At 37.9% G+C, this 26333-nt stretch overlaps 1 protein-coding gene across 5 annotated transcripts in view; it reads right to left on the reverse strand.

Annotated features, from left to right (window-relative positions):
• The window catches only part of LOC103462665 (uncharacterized), a 127441-nt gene extending 106166 nt beyond the window's left edge, over window positions 1-21275 (reverse strand). For 3 of the 5 annotated variants that reach the window (XR_014086982.1, XR_014086984.1, XM_081605406.1), the window contains exons 1-2: window positions 20936-21274; window positions 20745-20862 (exon numbers count right to left, since the gene is read on the reverse strand). Coding sequence is in view for 1 of the 5 variants with exons in the window: in XM_081605406.1 (XP_081461532.1) it covers window positions 20745-20862; window positions 20936-20990 (173 nt within the window). In the remaining 4 variants the exon portion in view is untranslated. Of the gene's footprint in view, window positions 1-20744; window positions 20863-20935 lie in introns of all 5 variants that reach the window. The other 2 variants (XR_014086980.1, XR_014086981.1) reach the window with 2 other exon arrangements.
• Between the last annotated feature and the right edge of the window lie 5058 nt (window positions 21276-26333).

The following is a 26333-nucleotide window of genomic DNA, read 5'->3' on the forward strand; positions in this document are numbered from 1 at the left end:
GTGGCAGTGGTTGCAGCACTACCAAGTGGTGCAACCACTGCAACCACCAAGTGCTGCAACCACTTTCAACTGAATTTCTGGGGAAGCCATTATTTTGTTGACTGCATGATTCGGCTTATATATAGAATTCTGTCACTTAAAGTAATTATACTTATTCATATACAATATACATATTCATCTAGCTCTTTCTACACACACCTGACGTTATCTAGAACTGTTAATTTGTCTGGTGCTGTCTAAAGAAAAGTAACTAATACATATTTTAATGTTCAAATCTGTATTTAGAATATAGTAAGGTGAAATATTTGTTTGTACACCTTCAAAGTACGCTTTCATATAATATGGACTGTATAAGCCTGGGAGAAGTCAGAACTGTTTATTCTTAGAGAAAATCTTGATATCAATTTATTTTTTTCCATAACATTTTCCATCTGGATAAAATGGATACAAGAAAAATATACTCGCAAAATATCTTCGTATGACAGTTTAATCTAGGCACCAACTGCAAACGTGGTAAAGCAGTTAAGTTCATCTACTTCACTTTATGAGATTTATTGTTTTACATTTCTATGGTTACAAATGACAGTTTTATGGCATGATTTGTTTTAGAACACAAGCTTGTGCAGGCGAGCAAGCTTCAAATGAGCTGGAAGAGGGTCCATCACAAGCTTGGCTATAGGAGATGATAAATAATCCAGCTGAAGTCAGCCATAAGGAGTCTCTGCCTGTCAGTCCCCTTACTCTGAAACAGCCTGGGGTTATCAAGACGTGCCAGCACATTTGGTGCGAGCGTTTGACTGCTTCACCTCCTAATCGCGCTTCCTCCGGGCAGTACTCTCTTGGGATACCTCTCAACCTCTCCTCTTCCTACTCCCCCTGTTTCTACAGGCTGTCTGCTGTTATAAGGAGCAGTCACAATTGTGGAAAACGCTTGCAGAGATGAAGCCTTGTTTCAAACACCGGATGTATGCATATACTATACACATATGCTTGCGTATATTACAGTTATTTTAAAAACTGTCATAGTACTGTTAACAGGATATGTACTGTATAAAATGTTGAACATAAAAAAAAACCTGAAAAATTTGAAGTAAAATTGTGAGTATATATTTTATGGTACCTGAACACCCTTTAGCAAGTAACATTTTGCAAATAAATATATAGTGCAAAGTAGAAAGAGGCTTTGATGAGGATACTGAAGTCAATTCCACGTATTTTGCCTCCTAGCCTGCAAGTTTGCAGTTATATAAAAGTAGACACTGAAATTAAAATGACAAAATACAGGAAAATGACAAATTCTTCCTGTAAATCAGATTTTAAGTATTGCATTTTCAGTTAAACTGCAATACTTTCATGAAGCTATTTTTATTAGTCCATTTAAGCTCCCTATGTTGAAAAACCTATTTCCCAAAGTGGGCTAGGAGAGTAGTAATAAGAGAATGAATCAGTTCCAGTGATTCACTGATGAAGGTGGGGAATCTGTCGACAGGACAACTGCCTTCTACAAATTCAACCTTTATGGAACAGTGGCAGTGAGAAAGCCATTGTAAGTCAAAAGACTAGAATTAAATCTTTCAGTATACCTCAGTGCCACTACAACAGTCTGTACTATGGTCGGATTGGTAAAGTGATGATTGACATGACATTGAGCAATGAGCTGAGAGGGGGAAAAGAAATATCCTGTCAATTTGTGCTTCCAAGTTGAAACTCGCATGCAAGTTAATGAACTTGAGTGGAGTTTTCCCACTCTTTTTCTTTACATCCACAAATAGAACATAGAAAAAAGCATAGCTCGTGTAATTAATTAGTAACTTCTTTAATGTTATCCATCATTCCTAGCACATAAACACATGAAACTAGCACCTGATGGCCTACCAAAATAAAATTACACTGTCAGTATAAACTACATAGTCTTACATAGCTTTGTATATGAAAATAATTCATAGACTAAACAGCACCACTGTTTGCAATGGTTTTGCAATTTCCTTTCCCCATATAAGCATTTTTTTTTCCAAGGCAAAGACAAGTTGTGGGAATGTAACCACAGTAGGCCATATCGTCTGCTGTGGCTTGTAGTTCACTGCATTTCTAAACCCACCCAGTTATTTTGGTTTGTCTAGAGCTATATTTATCCACTCCATTCTGACAAGTAAACCTTAAAAAGAAATTAATGTTAAGGAAAAGCCTGGGAAGTTTAGTCTTGCCATGAACCTGCAGCATGCACATGGAATCATATAGAATATTCAAGTTTTTCAATTGTGCTTTTTCTGCAGTTCAGAGATCTAAAATTAGAAGCTGGTAATATGTTGGAAGGAATCATGATGACAATTACTCTGTGGTGTCAAGGAGTAAAAACCACTGTTGAAAAGTGAGATTGTATTAGTCAAACCTTAGTACTTATACCCCAAGATTTCTCAAAATCAACTGGCAGTTTTTTTTCTTTGTGTTTATATGTGTGGACATCTGTCAACGTTCTACCTAGCCAGTTTTCTGATCCAAAAAGTTACAGAAAAGCATGTCAGATGCCAGCATGTCAAGTAGCTGTCCGTACACAGTAGAAAGCAGTACACGCTTGACTGGGGATTCAGTGAAGAATTTAGGTGAAATGCCTGGTTTTTTGTTTTGTTTTGTTTTGTTGTTTTAAAACTGAAAGAATTGTGATATTTGATTTCTGGACAACACACCTGACAATGTCAGTCTGACTAAAACATTGTTGAAATGCTGCTTGTTTTGACTCTTCAATGTGCATAAGGGGCAGCTGTGTGTCCCAACTGTCAAAGTGCACTCACAGTGCATTTTGCCCAGCCCTTATCTAGATGTCCCCTGGTAAGAACAAGAGATACTCATCCCTCCAGAATGGCCCTTTTGGTTCACTTTAGCAAAACTGAGACTAAGTAGAAGGGGTGGAGTTGTGAAGTTTGAAACAGCAGAATTTGGAAGAATGCTATTAACGTGAAGCTCTTACATAGTTGGTATGTTTTTACTCACTTTGTGTCTGCCACAAATCACTTTATAAAGTCCAGAGGACCACCCCCAGCAGGTGAAACAGGTGAATACTAAAGCAGACAAACAAGACAACAATGTCTTGTTTCACAATAGATTGTTGTGCCTTGTCAAAGGACTCACTAAATAACTTTCATGACATGCCAACAGCTCAATATCTAGGTAGCTAAAAAAAAAAAACATTAAAAAAAAAAGGTTGACCATCAACATATCTGGACAACAAATAAAAAAAAGGCATTTCTTCAAGTATGTAAACAAAAGTTCTTTAAAGGGAGGCTTGTTTTATGCGTGTGACTCCTGAAGTTTGGCACACACACACACGCGCACGCGTATGACGATATAGAGCAGAAACCTGGCAACCCACCAAATTCCTTACAACTTTTAGAGTACATAGCTACTTTTATTACCAAGGAGATGGCAACAGTGCCTGCTGCATTAAGATATTCACAGATAGCTGTTGACAAAGAGCTTGACAGAGTATGCCTTAATCACTAGTTCATTAGGTTTTACATTAAAACCAAGTGATAAGATTTTAAAGCTTATCCTTGCAGAGTTGCAAGGAGTTCTGGAACCCATCTCCAGCACTAAATAGGAGAGTCAGGCTACACACCTTGGACAGGTCACCAGTCTATCGCAGGGCATGACTTATATCAGTATCAGGAAAAAATATTCTAACTGATCATATCCTTTAAAAGTAGACTCTAAAATAGTCATGCAAAGTAAAATGTCTCAAAAGTGGCATGGAATCTTACTAATTTAGTAAGGAAAAATGGAACATACCAATTTACACTCATACAATTCTAAAACTTCTATAATGCTGTAAAGATTTTTGATAGCTGTATCCCAAAAAACACCACAAGTTCTGAGTGAATACGCATCCAACTTGGAGGTTTAAAAAATGCAAGAGGGCGGGCTACTCAAGAGGATGAATCAGAATTTTTCAGTGCATGAGTATACTCTCAAAATATGAATAATTAAGTGACTATCATACCTTCGTAGTATGAAAATAAATCCATGGGTGAAGGGAAAGAGACGGGGTTGAAATAGTGGACCTACATACTAATGCAGAAAGAGATGAAGATGAGATACTACAAGCCCACCATGATGCTTCCTTGGATCTCCTGCTGCAAAGAGCTGATTGCATCATTTAACCTCTCACACATTATTTAAATCCATCAGGGAATTCTAAAAAAAAATGCAAACTATGTATAAAATCAGTTTAAGGCTGCGTTCACACTACAGTCTCAAGTGAGCCAATTCCAATTTTTTTGTCTAATCGAATTTTTTTGCCAGGACGGTTCACACTTCCAAACATAAGTGACATGTATGTCTTTTGCCTGTGTGAACAGGCAAACAACCTGAACGTGTCCCACATGCGCAGGAGAGGGCGCAATAGCGTCAGCGTTCTCAGTGTTCTGCCAACGGCCATAAAAAGAAGACGTGCTCAGTGTTTGCGGAAGTAGACATGGATGCTAACATTGGAGCATGGATTACACAAAGTTGTTGTCCAATCGGAGCAGCATATTAACAACTTAATCCTCATTATAGTCTGTCATGGTTGGTGTTTTTTGTCCCGCTTGAGCTAATCAGGGACGCAGAATAGTGAAATGTGTTGAGTATCAGCAAATCATTCAAAACAAGTCTGACCTGTGCTGTTCAGACTGTCATGAAAAGATCGGATATAGGTGCGTTCGCACTGCAGCCTGATGTGACCCAGTTTCGATTTTTTGGAAATTCCGATTTTTTTTTTTGCCCGGACCATTTACACTGCCAGTAAATGTAACCTGTATGCGTTCTGCAGTGTGAACGGGCAAAGTGTCCCGCATGCACAGTAGAGGGCGCAATAGCGTCAGAGTTCTCAGTGTTCTGCCAACTGCCATAAAAAGAAGAAGTGCTCAGTGTTTGCGGAAGTAAACATAGAGGCTAACAGTGGAGCATAGCTTAAATATTTGAAGTTGTTGTCCAACCGGAGCAACATATTAACTTAATCCTCATTATAGTCCGTTATGGTTATTGTTTTTCTTCCCACTTGCGCGTATCAGGACGCAGAATAGTGAGATTTGTTGAGAATCAGTGACGTTCAGTTTGAATGCGGCCTGGACGTTAGGTCGCATTTGATTCGGATACGTATCGTATATGGGTCACATTCGAAACAGAATCCGACCTATGCTGTTCACACCGTCATGAAAAGATCAGATACAGGTCGCATTACGTCAACAAAATCGGAATTGGGTCACTTCAAGCTGCAGTGTGAACGCAGCCTAATATTCTAATGTCTTTGAGATTTGAGCTGTTACATCAAAACTTACCACGTGACATGTGTAACCGTTTACTTACTCAAAATTCATACTGTTCAATGAATTCTTTAAATATTAAGAATATTTTCATATTTTCAGTCCCTCCAGGATTTTGTGATTCTTTGCAATGAAAATCAAGGTGTTTGTGGGACTAATTTGGGAATTTTTTTTTTACATTTCAGTTTGTATACAAACAATATTCAATTGATTGCCAAAAAGGGTTGTGGCCCAAGCAAAAGTCTATCACTATTAAGTACATTTGGGTGGCTCAGCATAAAGTTAAGAGATTAGGCAAAAGAAAACAAAAAAACACATGAATAAAAGTTTTGCTTTTATTCATACACAGAGCCAAAATATCAGAACAGTTGCATTAATTGACAGGATGGAGATTTTGTATAAGTTTTTATTTTGACATGCAGCGAATTATGGTGAGCAATAATAGTTCTAATCAGAGAACATAGTGTGCTGCAACTTCTATAACTAATAGATCAAGAGAAATATTACTGATAAAAAAGGGAAAGAAAAGTAATTAGCAAAAATTATTTGACAGAAAAGGAATGCAAAGAAAGGTGGCCAACATACCATAATTGTCGAGAAGATTTTAAAATGACTAATGCACATTAAATAGAGAATGTGCAATGCATGATAGAGATTTTTATTAAGTTACATAAAGTAGATCAACCATTCCATTAAAATCTAAACAAATGATGAACACTATAAAAAAAGAGTGCATACAAAGAAATGCTACGTGATATTAGGAAGAAATAATGGGAAGGTTGTTAGACATGCATGAGGACATTGAAGCAGGGGTTGTGTGGTTGCAGTTACAGATGGATTTGTGGTGGGGGTGGGGTTATATCAGGAATTGGCTCTGAGCCTTGTATTGTTTACACTTGTGATGGACAGGTTGACATATGTGGTCAGGCAGGAGCCCCTGTAGACTATGATGCTCACAGATGACATTGTGATCCACAGGGAGCAGAGGAGCAGGAGGAAATGAGCCCGGAATGGTAAAAAAAGACTGGTGAGAAGAAAAATAAAAATTAGTCTAAACTAGTTCAAAGACGTGTATAATTGAGAGAAATTGGGAAAGTTGTAAAGATGCCAAGATTAGGAATGATGACTGGGATGACTTTAGAAAGAAGTGGCTTATTAGCAAATTATCTACAGCATCACATAGAGAATAGACATAAAGAAATGTGTTGGCTGCATGGAGTGAACAATGATGAATTCCAGGACAGATTTGAAGCAGAAGGATGGCATCAAGAATGAAGGGGGCAGTTTATAAGACAGGGGTGTCAAACTCCAGTCCTGAAGGGCCGCTGTCCTGCAGTTTTTAGATGTGCCACAGGTACAAAACACCTGAATCAAATTGCTTAATTACCTCCTTCTTGTCTAGGTAAGTTCTCCAGAGCCTTGCTAATGACCTAATTATTCTATTCAGGTGTGGTGCAGCAGAGGCACATCTAAAAGTTGCAGGACACCGGCCCTCGAGGACTGGAGTTTGACACCCCTGTTATAAGACGAGAGGAAGACAAAAATTAGATTTAACTAGGACTGCTTAAGCAGAGTACTACAGCGGTCATTTTAAGGGATACGTAGTCAGATAATAGTAAAGTTAATAGGGAATTGTAATATTTCCATTTATTGAGTGTGGACTGAGACCACATAATAGCAATAGGTTTAATATTTACTATTTAATACAGGTTACAAAAAAATTATTGGGGCGACAAAGCAGAAAGCAGGTTTAAGAGGGACTAACTTGAACCTGCTCAATTTTGTTTTCTGAAAGTCCATTGAGACATGAAAAATAAATTAATTATGCTGTTTCCATAGTCATATTTGGCAAAAGTACATTCTCTTTAATTCCTTAAGATTTACTGGTCTGGTTTTCCAGCCTCAATTCAGGACAACATTCCAAGTATTACTGTGAATATTTTATTCAGCTACACTTAGGCAAAAGCTAGAAGCACCACTGACTTCAACAATGCTCCGTCATAGCTGGGAATGGAGTTATGCCTTTCAGTAGTTTGATAATCCTTTAAAGCAAGAGTTTCTGCTAATTTTGAGATCTTACTAAAACGTTTCTAAAAATTTTAGAACTAAATTTGACAAATGTTTTTGAAAACCCTTTTTGTTATTTCCTGTATGTAGTAGATTTGATGTTTTGTATTGTCTACTATACTTAAATTCAGGCCAGCCATTTATCACTATTTTTGGGTGGACACTGAACCTGATAGTCGTATATACAATCATTCCCTAAAAATATCAAATAATTTATGAGGGAGGTGCTGCAGATTGTGAAAAATAGGAGTAATATAAAAGAGAAATGTAAATGTAATTGAGTCTTTCACCACAAGATGGTGTCTGCCTTAGAGGTCACCTCTGCTCTATGCTGCAATGTGATGCTGCACTGGGACCATAAACAATATGAATTACACCATAAAAAGTTTCTGTGATGCAACAGTGATTCTGAAAGAATGAAAAGTATACTTCTACACAACACTTAAGTGATCTTATTATCAAACAATTTGAGTCACTGATTTCTGTATTGTATGTTTTCAAACTTAACCTTAACCTCAGCTATGAAACAAAATGTTCAAAATAACTTTGTCAATGTATTTTTTTTCATTCAGGAATTTCAGAGATGAAACTTTAAAATGTCAACACAGAGGAGCAGAGCTCAAAGATGTCTGTTTTTTCCTTATATCCCACTTTCAGTACTGAAAGATCTTATATATATATATATATATATATATGTATATATATATATATATATATATATGTGTACTATAAAATCAACAGTTGTCAGCCATCCCTTAGAATATGTACAGTAGCATTCTGATATTAGAGACTAAAGAGGAGAACTGCAATAAACTGAAACCCCTACTTTATTCCATATTTTAAGAGTCATTGTAAACCTAACTGTAGTTGGCAATAATAAACTCTAGTTTTAATAAAAAATTCTACATAAAAAAAATGTATACATTTTAGTTTCCCTTGAAATGCCTCTCCTGTCAATCCAAACAGCAAATACATCGATCGGTTGTTGTTAATCATAAAATATTAGCTGCAGCCAATCAGGAGTGTTCTTGACATGCGTTGCTAAGAAGTCTTTGAAAAAAGTAACATCACTCTGAGACTTTACCAAAAGATAGATGGAGTTATTAAATGTGTAAATTGGCATTTATTAAACTATGACAGTAAATATCAAAGACTGATTATTTTACTGTCTTCAACATTTTTTTTTAGTTATAGGAAATGTTGAAAACAGAATACTGAGGATAGTACTATTTATTTAGGAAAATAATTTTCTTATTGCAATTAAATTAATCAGGAGCCAGAATTGAAACACTGTTTGACTGAACTGAAGTTATAAAGCAATGTATTATAAATTATTGAATATACTCGTTTTCTTTTAGATTGTGCCAAGTTAAAACATTAGCTCATAAGTCATTAAGACTTATTACAGCACACTAAAGATAGCCTGATTTTTATAAAGTACATATAAAACACAATATCTTTAGCACAATGTTTAATCTTTAAAATAATAAATCTAATTGGATTTTAGTCGCTATGAGCAGAAGTTGAGTAAATATGCATAATAAATAATGTAAATGTTTTACCTAGTCCAAAATTACATTTACAAAACTCCAATTTATACACAATCATGTTATCGTAAAATACAAACTAAATTGATATCTGATTTTCTTTACATCTACAGAGGATTCGATTCTAAAACCAATGCCAAACTTGCTTTCCTCTTAAATGGGGGAAAAGAAGTGATAGAAAGTCATTAGGTTTTACAACATATAAAGCAAGGCAATAAATTTATGAAGTAGGAGGAAAACGTTTGGTGTAACTTTTGTTTGTATATTATTAACAGCAATGAACTATGCAGCAAATGTGATTGATAGGGAGTCTTATTAAAACAGATGTTAACATTAGCCTACTATTTTAAATTCCTCAAAAGGAAAACATCTCCCACTGTATCCGAATATGTACAAAGTACAGTTACTGAATGAGTACAAAACTTTAGCAACACTATGAAAGAAACAGCAGACTGCTATGGTGAGTTTTTGTAATCACACCAAAGTGATTAATCATACACTTTTAAGTGAAAAAGTTCAGAAACCTGTCAGCTGCCGAGTGTGATAAGGACTGGCTGACTCCCTGTTGCCTCTATGCTACTTGACCGGTAAAAGACAGAAAAGGAAGTGTATAGTTTTGCTTTATTCCAAAGGACACATATCTGTAAGCGAACAGTGAGAACAACTGTTGTGGCACTTATTGATTCACTTGGACACTCGGCTACTGACACCACAGTTAAACGGCTACTAAAATCTTTATCCATGCTTTCCCCCACACACACACCTCCATGCTCAAAAGGAAGCAAAGCTTTGTGGCTTACCTGAAATATTTTGATTGTACGTTGAAAATGTCATGAGAGAATTACCAGGAGAAGTAGCTCAACTTTGCCTGTGTTAATTCATCTTAGGGAAAAGACTGTGTATGCCTTTTATGTCTGGGTGGTCATTCCAGTACACTTGTAGCTTGTTCTGGGTGAGCTATGCGTTTTACAGCAATGACTAAGATTTTAAGTCCATCTGAAAACAAAATAAACAACTCATGAACAGTCAGGAAAAAAAGTCACCAGGACTGAAGTTGGAAGTATAACAAAAGGAACTCAGGAGTGAATAAACTGGTTGCCAATGCACTATGGTGATGATTAATGGATGCAAAACAGGTGAGTCTAATTAATCTACAGCGGTCTCAAAAATCTGGGCACTGGAGGGAAAACCATAGAGAAGAATGACATATACAACAGGAAATTCAGGAAGGAAATGACTAGAAGGAATATTACAAAAGACAAGAGTGGCTAGAAATATAAACCAACAGTAATAATAAATACATGAAATAAAGCAAATAAAAGAAGATTATTTCTTCAAACTGAATATGCTACAGCCAATCAGTGGCTGTAATATTTTGAAGAAAAAACAAGAACAATCTTCACAGAATGCCTTGCTTAATATTGAACCACAACAAGCAACCAGACAAATATGATGGTTAAAGAGGGATATTCATTGGAGGGAAGTTTAGAATCATCTCATCATTTGGGTTCTCAAGCACTGAAGGTTAAGGGGGCTCCTGGGGCTTACCTGGTCAGACATGATAAGTGGGAGAAAGAGAAACAGAGATGCAGAAACAGAAAGAGGGCCCTTCAGTAAATAGGCCATCCACAGAGACTCTGGTGCAGTCTAATAGAGCCCCTCACAGTCAGTCCCTGTCAGTCAGAAAGGTAAAACAAGGTCTAACTAGGTCCTAATGAAGACAGCCCCACACCAACTTGTCTTGAAACTGCCCAACTAAAAATCAGACACACTTATTATATATCTCCCAGACTGTGGAATGTTGCCCACTCAGTGTCACTAACAAGAACAGAGTAAGATCCATCTCTAAGTCCAAGGTAGCTAACACCAGATTTAGTTCAATCTCTTTGGAGTGAACATAGTACATAGCAGGATACTGATGCACATCTTTGCAACTATGGAATGGTAACCACAGAACCACCATCCACCATCCTGCACTAATTTAATGGTTTTTAGTTAAACATTGTGCATATGTATATAATTATAAACTTGATACCGGTTTGGACAAACAAAAATACATACGTCATTAATACATGTTCTATCTGCCGCTCAAGTTAAAAACAATAAAACTAAATGAAAGGTTTAAACCTGTTTGCAAATTCATGTTTTTCTTTTATTTCCAATGCACTTTTACAGCACGCATTTTTGTAAGGTTAAAATACAGAAAGAAGTACCAGCTTAAGGTTCTGCAGCGTGAACACAGAAAGACATACGTCCTTTATGATGTATTCCCTGTGCTGTCTAAAATGCTTTTAGGTCGATAAAGGAACATTAGGTAAGTTGGAGAGGCAATCACCATCCTGCTGTCCATCTTAACCCACCAGCATTGCCTCAGGACACAGCCTCTGGCTGGCCTCTAACCAAGCATTGGCCGACTGTCTCTATGGTAAGTGCTCTGTCATGAAGATGCCAGCGGCTACAGCATATGCCACCCAATCTCTGGCATATCCCCCATAGTAAAGTGGGGACCACTAATGGAGAAAATGACTGTGTGTACTGTAAGCATATCTTTATGACTGTGCATATAGGAATGACCTTCAGTTGACTCACTCCTGCATTTTCCACCAGATTGTTTCACAGATGTCTTACTACACACTTCTTACATATGGAAACTCAAAAGAATCTGAAAAGAAAACAAACAGGAAGATTTCCTGTCTCTTGTCAATCCTTAGAATTCAGAGAAACAGCTTTACTTTGAGACCTTGGAGCTCATCAGGCAGCAGAATTGGTCTAAACAGCAGTAATGCAGACTTTAGCCAAAATGTACATAGTTAGGCGCTGAAGTCTCTATACTTGTTTTCTCTTTAAACTTTAAAGTCAATATTTCTGTACTTTTTATTCACAGTAGCTTATGCCGTAGTGTCCTTTCCATAAGCTATAATTACAGGACTTTGCAGGGTTGTAAAGGAGTACTGCAATTGGGCAAAACAATCCTTACTGTACATTTACACTGTAGAAACACAACCCCTAGTGCCGGGTACAAAGTAATCACTACAACTGTATTATCTTCCATGTACAAGTCTTTAATTAGTTTCACTCTTGTCACAACGTAGGCATACATTTCATGGCGGAATGAATAGAATAAGATTACTTCAAACCCCAACCCTGGATTCTTTCTCCAAGACAGTTTTAAAGCAGTCAGATAAGAGGAAAGCTACAGGGAGAAACTTTATTGTGTGTCTGTATCACAGAGTATGAGAGGGGAGTTCAGAGGCTGCATGGAATGAAAAAGCCTAGGGCTTATGTTTTCAAATCATAGAGATTCCAAATACAGTGTGTGGGTCTCAGCTACGAAAGGACAGAAATAAGATCTGACAGTGAACATTCTCACATGGTCTTATACAATGTCATCTATACTCAAGTATGTCAAATTTAATGTAACATACAGAGCGCTGCAAAAAAAGGTATTGAAAATAATTACTGAAAAAAAGCATGCAACATTTAAATTGAAGATGAAAAGTTATTAACCCTTTTTCAAGTACATATGTATTGAAGCAAATGTAACCTACAGAACTATTTTAAGGTGATAAACTGAATGTGGAATTAACATCAGTTGTAGCTTCTAAGGCTCATGTAATTTATTACTGTTTTTTTATATTTGTGAATCTTGTAAGATCTTCATAATAGACTTTTTTTCGTCAAGATAACTCGTATCTGACTGTGACGGTGAGGTAGTCCTCACAGTTACCAGCAGTCTGTATGTCACTGGTTGACTAACTCCTACCAAAAGACTCCCCCAAGAAGAGAACTTTTCTTCCAACCCCTGGTTGATTGCTGCCAAGCAACAGTTAGACTCAGAAATTAATATGTAATTTGTGCATCTCAGAGAAAGTCAGTCAGCTTAATCTCTGGGACACAAAATTTGACCCTCCCTGAATAGTATGATTGCAAAGTAATTCCAATGGCGTTTATGCTTAACAACTTTAAAATCGATCCGTAAATGGAGATATTAAATATTACTGCCATTATTCTGCACACGTGTTACTGTGAGTCATAAGCCATTAACACACATTTAAAAATCAAATTTCAATGAAAAATGGAAAATGAGCATGAAGACCTGTGTGAATGTAGCCTTATTCATCATTTCTTTAATCGTAGTCTTGAAATTCAGGATTATCTAAAAAAAACAGATAAATGAGGCAACAGTCCTGATCATATATCCAAAATGAGAAAGAGCAAGTCATGAGAAGAAACTGGAGGAAAAAAGTGAAATTGAGTAAAAATAACTTAAGAGCAGGGTAGAGTCCAGGAGATCGGTGTCATGGGAACGAGAGGCTTCTGCCATGCAACTGAGCATCTGGAAGAACACAGTCTCTGATTTCTCCTCTTTCTGATTTTTTTCCCTTTCAAAGACCACTTGAAAGCCTTTCTGTGGTATTGAGCAGGTGGGGGTATGTGTAGAGAAGGGCTAAGGCTGAGAATGGGCAGGCCTGGGTAAAGCAGCTCCCACTTTCTCTATCCAGTGAACAGAAGTGGAAGACCCAGAGGTCCAAAGGCCCAGTGGCCCAAAGCTGCAGCCAAGCATCTCCGAGGAGCCTTCAGCAGGGAAGAAGGGAAAACTGAAGGCATATGGCTAGGTAACTACAATAAAAGCAAGCCTTAAAACCAGGCTAAGCTCTACCCCTACTTGCAAAATGTTGAACAGTAACATCTTTCAAGAGATATAACCATGACCTTATCTTTCTTTCCTTTAAGAAAACTGCAAAGTATCTACCAATATATTTCTCCGTAAAACCATCGAAGATTTTTCTTTTTTAATTGAGTTTTCATACGCAACTTAAAGTTCATATTATAGTAAATCATTAGTTATAATAGTGTACTACACCTAAATGCTTGACTTTTTTATTTAAAAAATAAATAAATCAGACTTAGATTCTGATACTTTACCTTTATTGTTGTATGTTTTTGATTCCACAAAGAATGGTTTAAAACTATTTAATCCGAGCAGGTTGCTGCAACAAACTTCTGCTGCAACCAAGATTTTCTTTAACATAATTGATGAAAACAGTAGGCAGTCTTTGAAAGCTTGGTCTTTTGGGGGAAACTTCAAACAGTATCAATTGTAGAAATTGGCTCAGCTGAATGCAATCTATTCCCTATCAATAAAGTATTCAGCACCAATACTTGGGAGAATAAGGGAGAGATGAGCCAAGTAGATCCCCAGAGGAATCCCTAAATCTAATACATAGTGAATGTTCCAATAAATTAAATAACTTCAAAATGATCGAAGGGATGGTATTCCAATCAAACACAGCATGAAACTGCAGAAGAAGGTGCATTCTCAGTGGAAAACATTTAGAGGTGTTTTTAAGCCTTCATTGAAAACAGTGAACAGAAACATCACAGTATATGAACATTTAGGTGTTTAGGTGTTTTCATCTTCAAGCATCTACAGCCCTGGAAATACACAATAGTTTACTAAATCAAAATATACAGTACACAAAAAGTAGGTAATATTAGAGCCACATGGAGAGACAAAGAATAGTGTTAGAAATTTGAATCAGAATACCAACTTGTATGGTATCCTATGTCATGTTTCTCCCTTATAATACAAATTTAACTGAATATTTTTTTAATAACGCCACAGAGAAATTAGAAGTCAGCTCATTCGACTTCAGTCTGCTGTGTAGGTGCAGGTAAACCCGTATGTATTTTTACTGCTTCAACATTTTCACTTTTTCTCTTATAAATGGTGTGTGAAATATTCCTCACAAAGTAGCCTGCTTCATTCATCCAGATGACAAGTTCGTTAAAAATTATGTCTTCCAAACTAACCGCAAGACAATAAGCAAACACAAATCTCAAATTTAAGTTTATGTCACTGAAGCATGTTTGTTTAGACAACAGACATATGTGCAGGTTTTATTTACCCCGGCTAGCCAGAGTACAACAAAGCTTGACCAAAATATTTTCGCAACAGAGGAATTTAAAAGAAAAGAAAGAAAGAAAAAAAAGAGACCCCTAACTTGATCAGTTGGTCACTAATCCAATGATAACTGAGGAACATAATGAAATAGACCAAGAATAATTAGGTAATATCTTACCTGAATGTAAACTGCTTTTGTCTTCAGTCCTTCAACAAATTAAAATATTTTAATATGAAACAAGTCTAAGGTTTTTTTAAAAGTTCAAACTTTATAATGCTCAACCAGAGGCTGTTAATTCTCTTGCCAACCTTCTTGATAAATTGTTTGACAAAGGACTGATATTTCATTTTAATCTGAACTATGAACTGTTTACAACAGACAGACTGGATAATTTTCTAAAGTTGTTCAAATGTTTACATTCCAAAATGCAGTAGAAAACAGTAGAACATTTAGACTTTAAGAGTAACTAAACCCCAAATAAACTTCTCTCTCTCAACACCAAATTAATTACTGTTTATAAAACATAAGGTCTTTTGAAATACTGTTCATCTGCATAGATTGCATTCACACTGCAGCCTTAAGTGACACAATTCTGATTTTCTTCTCAGATCTGATTTTTTTGCTGGGGCTGTTCACACTGCCAAACATATGCAACCTGTAAGCATGGTGAACAGGCAAACAATCTGAAAGTGTCCCGCATGCACAGTAGGGGGCGCAATAGCATCAGCGTTCTTGGTGTTCTACCAACTGTCATAAAAAGAAGTGCTCAGTGTTTGTGGAAGTAAACATGGTTGCTTAACAGTGGCGCTTAGCTTCCATATTTGAAGTAGTTGTCCGGCCGGAGCAACATATTAACTTAATCCTCATATAGTCCATCATGGTTGTTGTTTTTCTTCCTGCTTATCTGCGCTATCATAGTGAGATTTGTTGAGAATCAGTGACGTTCAGTTCGGATGAATGCGACCTGAACGTTAGGTCGCATTTGAATCGGATACGTATCAGACAGATATGGATCACATTCGAAAATAATCCGACCTGTGCTGTTCAGACGGTCATGAAAAGATCGGATACAGGTTGCATTACGTCAAAAGAAAAAGAAAAAAAAACGGAATTGAGTCATTTCAGGTTGCAGTGTGAACACAGTCTTAGACAAGAAATTTACAGTTTGTAAATTTTGCAAAAGTAAAAATCAGATGTTGACTTTGAGGCACTTGGTTACCAGAAAACGCGATCATCTCTTAGCAACAGATTAACAACAAATATTGTTATTGTTCAAAAAAACATAAGATTTATTCTGCTCTTTTGAAATACCGCTTATCTTACTTCATTTGTGGTGTATGTATTATAAAACAGACATTCAATACAAAAGTAAAAATTTGATTTATACTTTGTGGCACTTGGTGCTCATCTCTTAGCAACGGATTATTGTTCAAAAAACAAGATTTCTTCTGCTCTTTTGAAACACTATTTATCTTGCACTACTTACTAAAGAATTGTGCAGTTGGTAAATTTTGCACCAACTGCAAAAGACATATGGTCTATGTCTTTTGTCATAGACCATATATGTTTTATAATATATTTACCATTGGTGGTAAATATATTATAAAACAAACATTCAATGCATTCAACAAATACACTTTTCTGTAGTAAGTGTTCCGCCAAGGTGGCAGCGGGGGCATCAACCTATTTTGGGGGGGGGCAAAATTAATCTATGTAGCTGAACATAGACAACGACATCAGTAGCCTACAGGCTACTTGTTAACAAGCTTAAGGTGCTGTGCTGTATTGATAATAGCTAGTCATTGTTTACCTATCATTACCTGTATCCAATAGCTTTACTCAACTCAGTTGGCTAGTTTGGGGGAAAAACTGTGCAAAGTCATTTGCATTTTGCTGGTTTGCTGCCATGATGCTGCAGAGCTGCACAGCAGGTCTATTTCACTCCCGCACAGATGTAAGCCCAGCGCGAGAGTCTCAGCGTTTATGTTGCGTTTGAAGGAGGCACGGTTGGCTCTGTGGGCGGGCAATGTCCCCCAATGCCCGCACATGCCACCGGGCCCACTATGGACACAGTGAAAGCTCACACAAGGTGTTTCAGCAAAGTTAGATAGATAGATTTATATCTATAAATAGATAAAGATGAAGAATAATATAGAAATCAATAATACATGACTGAAAAACAAACTTCGGCTCCGTTTTTTTTTTTTCCTCTCTGCTTCACGCCATCACGATTGCTTGGCAACATGAGTTATGCTGAAGTGGGGGCAGGACTTTGGTGAAGGCTAGACCTGTCCGAATCCACAGATATTTTTCTTCCGGTCTTTGTTTATTCCCTGTCTTCGAAGGACCCGTCCTACGTAGACCAGTCCTTCAAAGGATGCAGACCCTGAATTCGGACACAGCTTCTATCTCTCTCTTGAGCCAACTGACATAAAACAGTGTCAGAATTTGTTTTGATTTGAATTTGGCTCGTTTTTTCGCCCCGCTAATTACGTCGCCATGGTTACTCAAAATGCCAACAGAAGTAATAGATCCAGCCACATGTTTTGAGATATAGTGGTGGTGCACACAACTGTATGGGCCGCAGTAATGGTGAAAGGATGCGGCAGTTATTTTGAGGCTTAAGAGGTACCTTCCATGCATTGCATGATGTCATTGAAAAGCCTTGCTTTGTAAGGCATGTCAATGCTCTCCTATGCTCTACTGTAGCAGGCAGGAGCGGATCTACTGGGGTGGCATGTGGTGGCAGTTGCCACCCCAAACGATAGCCTTGCCACCCCTGTTGCCACCCCAGCTAGCGACAATGAATAAATAGTTATGGCAAATCGGACATTAAGCGCATAAAACTTTTTTCCGACAACACTGAATGCAACACAATGTAACCTTACACCCACTGCTAAGAAGCGGAAAAGTGCGATAAAAGGACAGAGCGCCAGCAGCATTGATGGATATATACATGTCTATACGTTACTGGACTGGACATTACGTGATTTATCGTAAGTCACACATGCGCCATTGCTGTCCATTGAGTCAGAAATATCGGTGGACAAGAAAATACTACAATAACGCAAAGAATCAGAACAATGGAGGCAATGTTTAGCAGTTAATTCAACCATAGATAATGGTAATAAGGGCTTCAGATTTAACAGGTGAGGAAAACGCTTTAATTTAAAGAAAAGATTAAACAAGGGAGCAGTGGGTCAGTTATACTAGCCTAACTGTTGCTGGCCTGCTATTGACTTTGATAACCTTAGCATGTGCTGCGCAGTTCGGTGTGTTTTGGTTCCGTTAGTACTAAACAACCCGCCCACCATGTCATCAGTAGAGCAGTTGTTTAGGCCCCGTTTACACGACAACGATTTCGGGGGAAAACGGAAGAGTTTTGTTGCGTTTGTAGTGTGCATTTACACGAAACCACCGAATGTTTTCTCTAACAACGGCACAGATTGAAAACGGGTTCCAGACCAGCTCATGCATAGTATGACGCAAAACATAGCTGCTTCCTACAATCCACAGAAGAAGAAGAAACTACTCACAATGCTGGTGTTACTGTTTCCCCATCAGATTCGGTTCCCTCAGCGTCTCTTCACCGCTCCGCACCGCCCAGGTGGCAAAATACACGGCTGCTTGTTCAGCGCTCTTATCTAGAGAACTACGGACCAGCCCCAGCTCCAGACGAGTTTAACAGGAGGGGCACCGACTTATTTTGGGGGGACAAAATGAATCTACGTAGCTGAACATAGACAACAACATCAGTAGCCTACAGGCTACTTGTTAACAAGCTTAACGTGCTGTGTTGATATTAGCTAGTCATCTTTTAGCTATCATCACCTGCATCCAACAGCTTTACTCAACTCAGTCGGTTAGTTCGGGGGCAAAACTGTGCAGTTATTTACGTTTTGCTGGTTTGCTGCCATGATTCTAACACACACCTGCGCAGCAGCATCAGGTCTCCTTCGCTGCCTCACAGGTGTAAACCCAGCGCAAGCGTCTCAGCGTTCATGTTGCGTTTGAAGGCGGCTCGGAAAAACAGGTTACGACTTGTTAGCGACGGATAAAACTGTTTTAACTGCTGAAAAAGGTAACAGAGGACACGGATATGGGACGTGCGGGAACTCCTATTTTATCAAATTGATATAGGAATAACAGACTGTTGGCCATTCCAAGGTAAAAACAATAAACAGCTTCCAGTCCGGGCCGCTACAGACACCGTGAAAGCTCAAACAAGGTTTTTCGGCAAAGTTATCCCACTTTTTCCAACTGCATGCGCCCTAATCAGACACACACAATGCGTGTTCTCTCACGGAAATCCACATGCCTTCAAGTACAACTTTTTTTTAAACACATGCGCATTTTCAAAGTTTCAAAGAACCTAGCTCCAACTAGGCGCAGCGAGAGCATTACACGTTTTCGATGTGTACCGTTACTGTGTAAACACAGATCGTAATCAGAACGTTATCGTGTAAACGATCCAACAAAAACGGAACAAAAGTGCCGTTTTTGTTGGATCGTTGTCGTGTAAACGCCCCCTAAATCAACTGCTCTACTGTTGATATAAACAACTGAGCACAGCAGTTTTCGCCGCTGTGCTCAGGCGAAAACTTATTAATAATCACAATATAGACATTAAGCCCGACAACATAATGTAACAAACTGGATGTTCTGTTGTAGTGTTTATGCTACTTTTTTGTGTGGGAAATGTTTGCTTTTTGGTGCTGCTTCCCCTGATCGGTAATCTCTGCTCTATCTGCTCGTTGAGCTGTTTTGGCGGTTGCTATGCCAACGGGTCGTGTGTAATACGGACAAATAGAGCAAGAGAAGGCGAAATAGAAGTTGTTGGAGCTACTTTTTCTTTATTTCTTTATCCATTTGAATTTTTTTACTTTATTCTTAAATTTTTATTTTTTGTATTATTTACAGAGTTTATTTGTAGGTTGATAATTGTTGATTTTATTTATTTTATTATTTTTCTTATTTATTTTCTAAATTTAGACAGGAAGTAATGTGGGCCAGTCCACTTTCTATAAGTGTAGGGGCCTGGTGAAGGACCAGCAGGCATTTGGGTTTGGGGCCGATAGTTTTTACCAGAGCAAGAGTGGTAGCATGAGAACAAATGAGAGTTTGATCTCTGTAATTGTTTGGTGAAAGAGGAAAATAAATCACCAAGAACAATCAATAAGTTTGGACATTGAACCTCGTTTTGCCTGTGTCTAGAAACATAACCCGAGTGCCTTAGTAGTGGCTTGGTGGAACTTTTATTGGATGTTTGGCTTGGCAAACAATCAGAAGTGGTTGTGTGTAGTTTGGTTCTTCACCTGTTTATCAGCTTTATTGTGGCGCACTGCAGCCGCTGCAATTCCTAAAAACAAGCGACAAAAACTGAGCTAATCGTGGTGATATTTATAACAGTCGTTAAACTACGGCCCCTACAGGATATTTAAAATAAAATGATTGACCAATATAAGTCGTATTTAATAGATATATCCAATAACAAATGATGGCGCTACTAATATTTTCGTGACAGATTTCTCCTTGTCCTGTATTGGGATAAAATGGTTTTCTGGACACAATGAATCACATAGCGACCAATAGGCGCTGTCCAGTCCAGTAATATATATCAATTAGCAGGAGTATGAAAGACGTAAAAATAATTAACTATACTACATTAAGAAATTATATTTAAGCCTCGGTGCTACATGAAGCTCATTTAAACAATGCAAGTTAAAACAATATTTTGTGTGTGTTATATACTGCCACCCCTGAAAAAATCCCTGCCCCCCTCTTGCCACTCCATAAATATTTTTCTAGATCCGCCCCTGGTAGCAGGCCCCAAATTATAATTATAGTATCCCTCTATCCCATTAACAAAGGCACAACTGGAATGTCCATTTTTATAACTACTTATAATAAACACAATTTGTACTCACGACACCTCCAAAGGGTTGAAAAACACTTGCAGGCCTTTTTGGAGAAAACATCGAGAGCGTTGAAATTTCCCATAAACAATGAGTGGGTTGAAAGTCACCAAATGAAAACACGACAGTGCTGAAAGTCACAGAGGGAAATGTTGAGTGCGTTGAAATCTGCCCTCCGCTAGCTTACTGTAGCTTTAGCTCACCGCCATGTCTCCTCTTTCCATCCCCGTGGCTTTCACCTCTTGCAGAGGAAAACATTGAGTGCGCTGAAATTGCCAGCTAGTTTAGCTTAGCTTAGCTTCATGTAGGTCTCCTCTCTCTTCTATCCCAGCCGCCCCCGTGCTCCTCTAACGTTTTCCGAGTGTCGTACTCCACATGTGTTTGTCTTCCCTTCTTCCGGGTTTGTCACTCGCCTTTTTTCGCTCGCAATCCACGCAAAAACGTCTCTTCTTTCTCCCTGTATCTTGCCCCTCCCCCACGCATCTCACAATCAATCCCCACCAGCGCCCTGGCAGGTCGTCTTGGTAACCAATCGAATGACTAATACAACGAGTGTAGCTGACGTCACATCAAAGTTGCAATATTTAAATAAAATAATAATGTTCCTAAAACATTACTGTTTTAACAATTAATAAAATTAATAAATAAACCAAATTAATTAATAAGTAACTACCTTCAATGTATATTAAAATTTAAAAAAAGTTTCTTAACCACCTTTACTCTACATTAAAATTTAAGTTATGACATAATATGAAATCCATAGCTGTCACAAATTCCGTTTGCTTTTTAATATATTTGTGTTATGACTTGATCTAAGAATTTTGCTGACCTTAAGATCCAAATGCACGTTACAATAACCCGCAGATGTCCCACAATGAAGTATTTCAGCATCCATTTATTCAATTCCAATCCATCTATTCAGGTTGCATGGAAAATTTGTGCCTAATGGGCAAGTGGCCTGGTTATCAGTCTTAGCACAGGGTCTACATAATGACACAAATAGCAGCCAAATATGCAGAATTACAAATAAAAACAACTTGCATATTTATTAACTGGACTAGGCATGGGAAAAACATGCAAATTCCACATCGAGTCCCATGCTTTATCTATTTCAATTTTTTTTTTCTTTTAGGCTGCACAGTGGCTTAGCTGATATCACTGTTGCCTTCCAGCAAGAAGGTCCAAAAAGATCCAAATCATATCCTGTGGTCTTCCTGCATGGAGTGTGCATGTTATCCCTGTGGAGGTCAGGGTTCTCTCCAGGTACTCCGGTTTCATCCCACAATCTAAGTCTATCTGTGTGACTGCTAGGTTTATAGGCCTCATTAAAGTTTGCCTTTGGTGTGAGTGTGTGTGCGTGCATGGTAGTTTGTCCTGTCTATCTCTATGTTGCCCTGTGATGGACTGGAAGCCTGTCTAGGTTGTACCCCACCTCTCGCCAGATTACTCCTGCAAATAGGCACCTGCACTCCTCACAGTCCTGTAAGGACAAGTGTGTGTAGATAATGGGTGGAGGGATGGAGGGAAATATTTTTTATATTTAGGAAATTAGCAACTAGATTTTCTCCAGTGCTAGACTGCTGTCATTTCCAAACATCCATCCATCCATCCATTTTCTTTCACCCTTGTCCCTCAGTGGGGTCGGGAGGGTTGCTGGTGCCTATCTCCAGCTGGCGTGCCGGGCGAGAGGCGGGGTACACCCTGGACAGGTCGCCAGTCTGTCACAGGGCAACACAGAGACACACAGGACACACAACCATGCACACATGGTTGTGTGTCCACACACACACACTCACACCTAGGGGCAATTTAGACAGACCAATTAACCTGACAGTCATGTTTTTGGACTGTGGGAGGAAACCGGAGTACCCGGAGAAAACCCACGCATGCACAGGGAGAACATGCAAACTCCATGCAGAAAGACCGGGGTCGGGAATCGAACCCAGAACATTCTTGCTGCAAGGCAACAGCTCTACCAACTGCGCCACTGTGCAGCCCCATTTCCAAACAGATGCACTATTTCAAGAATAAGTCAGAGACATTTTTGAAAGGAGAGTCATTGATTCAGCTACTGCATCAATGCCTCTGTTTCATACAGCTCTTTATACATATTGATTTCTATATTATTTTTGAAAGAAAATGTTTGTTCTGTCTCAAGACAAAAAATGTGCCTCAATATAAACGTCATGCTTGTTGAACAATCATGTTTAGCTGTCCATTTATTGCTGGCTTTAATCTATAAAATATAATACATACAAAAGATGGAAGAAAAGAACAATAACAAATAATACTCAAATTTATAAATAAACTGTTTGGTCTCCAAAACAATGAGAATTATAATGCATAGATCACTTGATATAGTAATGCCATATCAATGACACCTTTCAGCCTTTACAGACTTTTCTTTCTGAAAGCCTCTGTTGTGACACAATCATTACAAATTGATTGCAAAATAGCTAACAATTGTGATTAAATCATTAAATTCTTGTCTATGCTTCAGAGAATCGGGAGAAAATTAACTTCCCAGCAACCTCATTTTTTTTTCCGAACACGAAATAATGATTTTCTGCCAGTCTAATTACAAAGCCAACATCTGATCAAGCCTACATCCAGAGGGGATTATCACATGCACTGGTATTAGACCTCATTACCAGCCTGAGTGCAGAATTATTACATCTTGTAATTGGATGGTGAGATTTATATACAGATCAGACCGGTTTCTTTAGGATTGTAATTACAGGCTTCGCTGGTTAGCTACTTATCACTCAGGAGTGGAGTGCAGGAAATCAGCATGTGGAAGAGCATTTCATTAACCTCTCGCCCTGATGGAGTGGGTAACACTATACCTAACATGTCTGTTTTAGGAACAACAGCATAATTTGCTCATCAAACAATTTATCACACCCTGCTTTGGACAATGCCAGATAAAAGACTTCACACTGAGATCAGCTCTTGAATAAACAATTACAGGAAATATGTCTCCATAAACTATCTTTTTTTTTACTGTTGACTAGGCCTTATTTTCTAATTACCCAAGATAAGTGTTAGTCTTTGCCCTCAATAGCAGCTTCATAAAGCACATAGTGTGAATTAGTGGCCTAGGGTTAACAGAATAAAAATACTTTAAACTGCATCTGGAGAGGAGTGAGGAGTATCAGGTTATTCATGGATCTTTAGACATGTCTGTGCTATTTACGACCCATGTACTTTGCTAATAAGCACACGTATTTTTCTATTAATTTCTCTTTGTCAACAGAATATTCTGGCTGCCAATGTAAATCATTGAAAATATATATTTTTTCAAGAAAAAGCTGGCACCAATCTTTCAAATACAATTAGACAAGACGTGCATGTTTCTGTTCATTGCAAGAGCAAAAATACTTAAAGGACATCTTCAAACCACACCTCTTCTAATCAGTGAGTTGATGCAATCTGCTGGGTTTCCTCGGAGAGAACACTTTTTAACAATTTGTAATGTGTATACTTTACTTGGAATCTGTTTGTATTGTTCGATAAGTTCCCTGAAACAGAATGTGTTGTAGATTGACGGCATATAAATAAACTGAATCTAATTGAATTCAATTTAAACAGTTGCTTTAGTTGCAAACATATCATTTGTCGTGCACTACAGTAAATCTTCTGTGACAGTATCAAAGCCCAACACTTTTTAATGAATTGAAAGCGAATGTAGGGCAAATAAATTGAAAAATGACGGGGTGGGGAGGGGCAGAAATATGAGGAGAAATGTGTTGACCCGATGGAACACAGCTCATTTGCTGACACAACCAGAACAAAAACAAAAGCATCAGCATCTCTTCACAGTTAACACCCATACAACTCACTTTCTTATTGCATATCACAAAGTCCACCTCTGTAACAATCAATACAGACCTACATTTTATGAGACAAGGAGTTAACATGTTCAATTACGCCACAGACAGCTCTATTCTTTTGTAACAAGTAATCCGGGTGGTGAAATCAATACTGACAGGCTCACGGCACGCTAGCTAATTTCATATTACCTCCAACCAATAGCAAGGCAGTCCGTAATGGAGCTGTAGTTCCACTTCATTATAAGAATAGAGGTGGGGGGGGATCAATACTACCGTAAATGCACACATGCTCACGTTAACACACACATATAAACACACAAGCAAAACACTAAGTCAAACACACACAGACAAAAAGGCCACTCTGCTACATCAGAGTCCCCAAGGGGCTTCACAAGGCTGTCTGACGCAGGGCAGATGGGCTGGATGGAGAATGAGTGTGTCGGGTCGTAACCCCTCCCAAAATAAATGACATTTCAAATCTTCCAGCACACAAACTCTTGCAATGACATGTTTTGACTGTTTATTTTTCTTTTTCATTGTTAAACAGTTTCCAGGTAAATGCAGCCCTTTTTGTTTTCAACTATAAACACACATAGGAATACATATTAACAAAATCAACACTTATCTTTGTTCTCAGCAAGGTCATAGTGTCCAAAAGAAAAAGAGAGAAATTGGAAGTTAAGTTTTAGAGCTCGATCTTTTCACAGATTATCTGCCTCATATTACACTGTCTCTACATATTTGTTTTAATCAAAGTTGCACACTGCAGCTTTAAGGAATTTTTTTTCCAACAAGCCTGTGAAAACATTACCATATACAATAAATAATAATAATAATAATTTTAAAAAAGCAGTTTAGATTACCATAAGCAATCTAATGAAAGTGAGTTTAATGAAAGCAAGTAAAAGTTCTACATTTGCATTGTCACTAAGTGCAGATGAAGCAGTATGAATATTTCAGGTAACAAGAGTAAATACTCTGAGGACTTAACTCTAACATCCTCTTTTTCATAAGTTCTTGTTATCCAATTTGGATTATTTCACTCATTAATAACCTTTTGCAGGCTGTGCTTCAAACTCTGTGACAGCAGCATCATTTAGCTTCAGTAAAGGCCAGCCTCACAACAGCTGACTATATAAGGACACCTCATAGAAGTGCTATACAACGATTTAAAGTATTTAAATACATTTCACTCTAAATATTTACCTTATGGCTTCCTGTCAATTTCTTTGCAAATATTCCATATGGAATTTCTGTAATCAAATACTCAGGTTTATGAGTTTGCTATTCTTTGTTTGGAAAAATGTTAATGTCAAATCAATTCAGATCAATTTAGTTAATTAATTTACCATTGATTCACAAAAAAAAATATGTTATCTCAAAGACAAGCATATCCAATTCTCATTCAGAAATATAGAATCAAATTATTACTGAGACCGTTCACATCGACATATTCAGACTACACATTTCTAGTCAATGTTCATTGCCCATACTGGCAAAAAATATTTTGAGGAAGCCCAGCTCTTTGCATCAATGGCTTGTATAATGGCTTGACTTTGCTGCAAGCCATTATACAAGGCAAGCATGTGGTGACGGTGGAAAGGAAGGCTTCTGACAGAATGAAGCCTAAAGCAGGATTCACCTCACTATGAGCAACTACCTGCAGTGACCAACAAACAGAGCAAACACAGAAGCACTGGTCAAAGATAACATCAAGGTTAAAAAAATAATTAAAAAAAGAAAACATTCACAATGGTATACTGAACTG

This window comes from Poecilia reticulata, chromosome 3 (assembly GCF_904066995.2).
Source record: "Poecilia reticulata chromosome 3, P_reticulata-male-v2, whole genome shotgun sequence".
Lineage (NCBI taxonomy): Eukaryota > Metazoa > Chordata > Actinopteri > Cyprinodontiformes > Poeciliidae > Poecilia > Poecilia reticulata.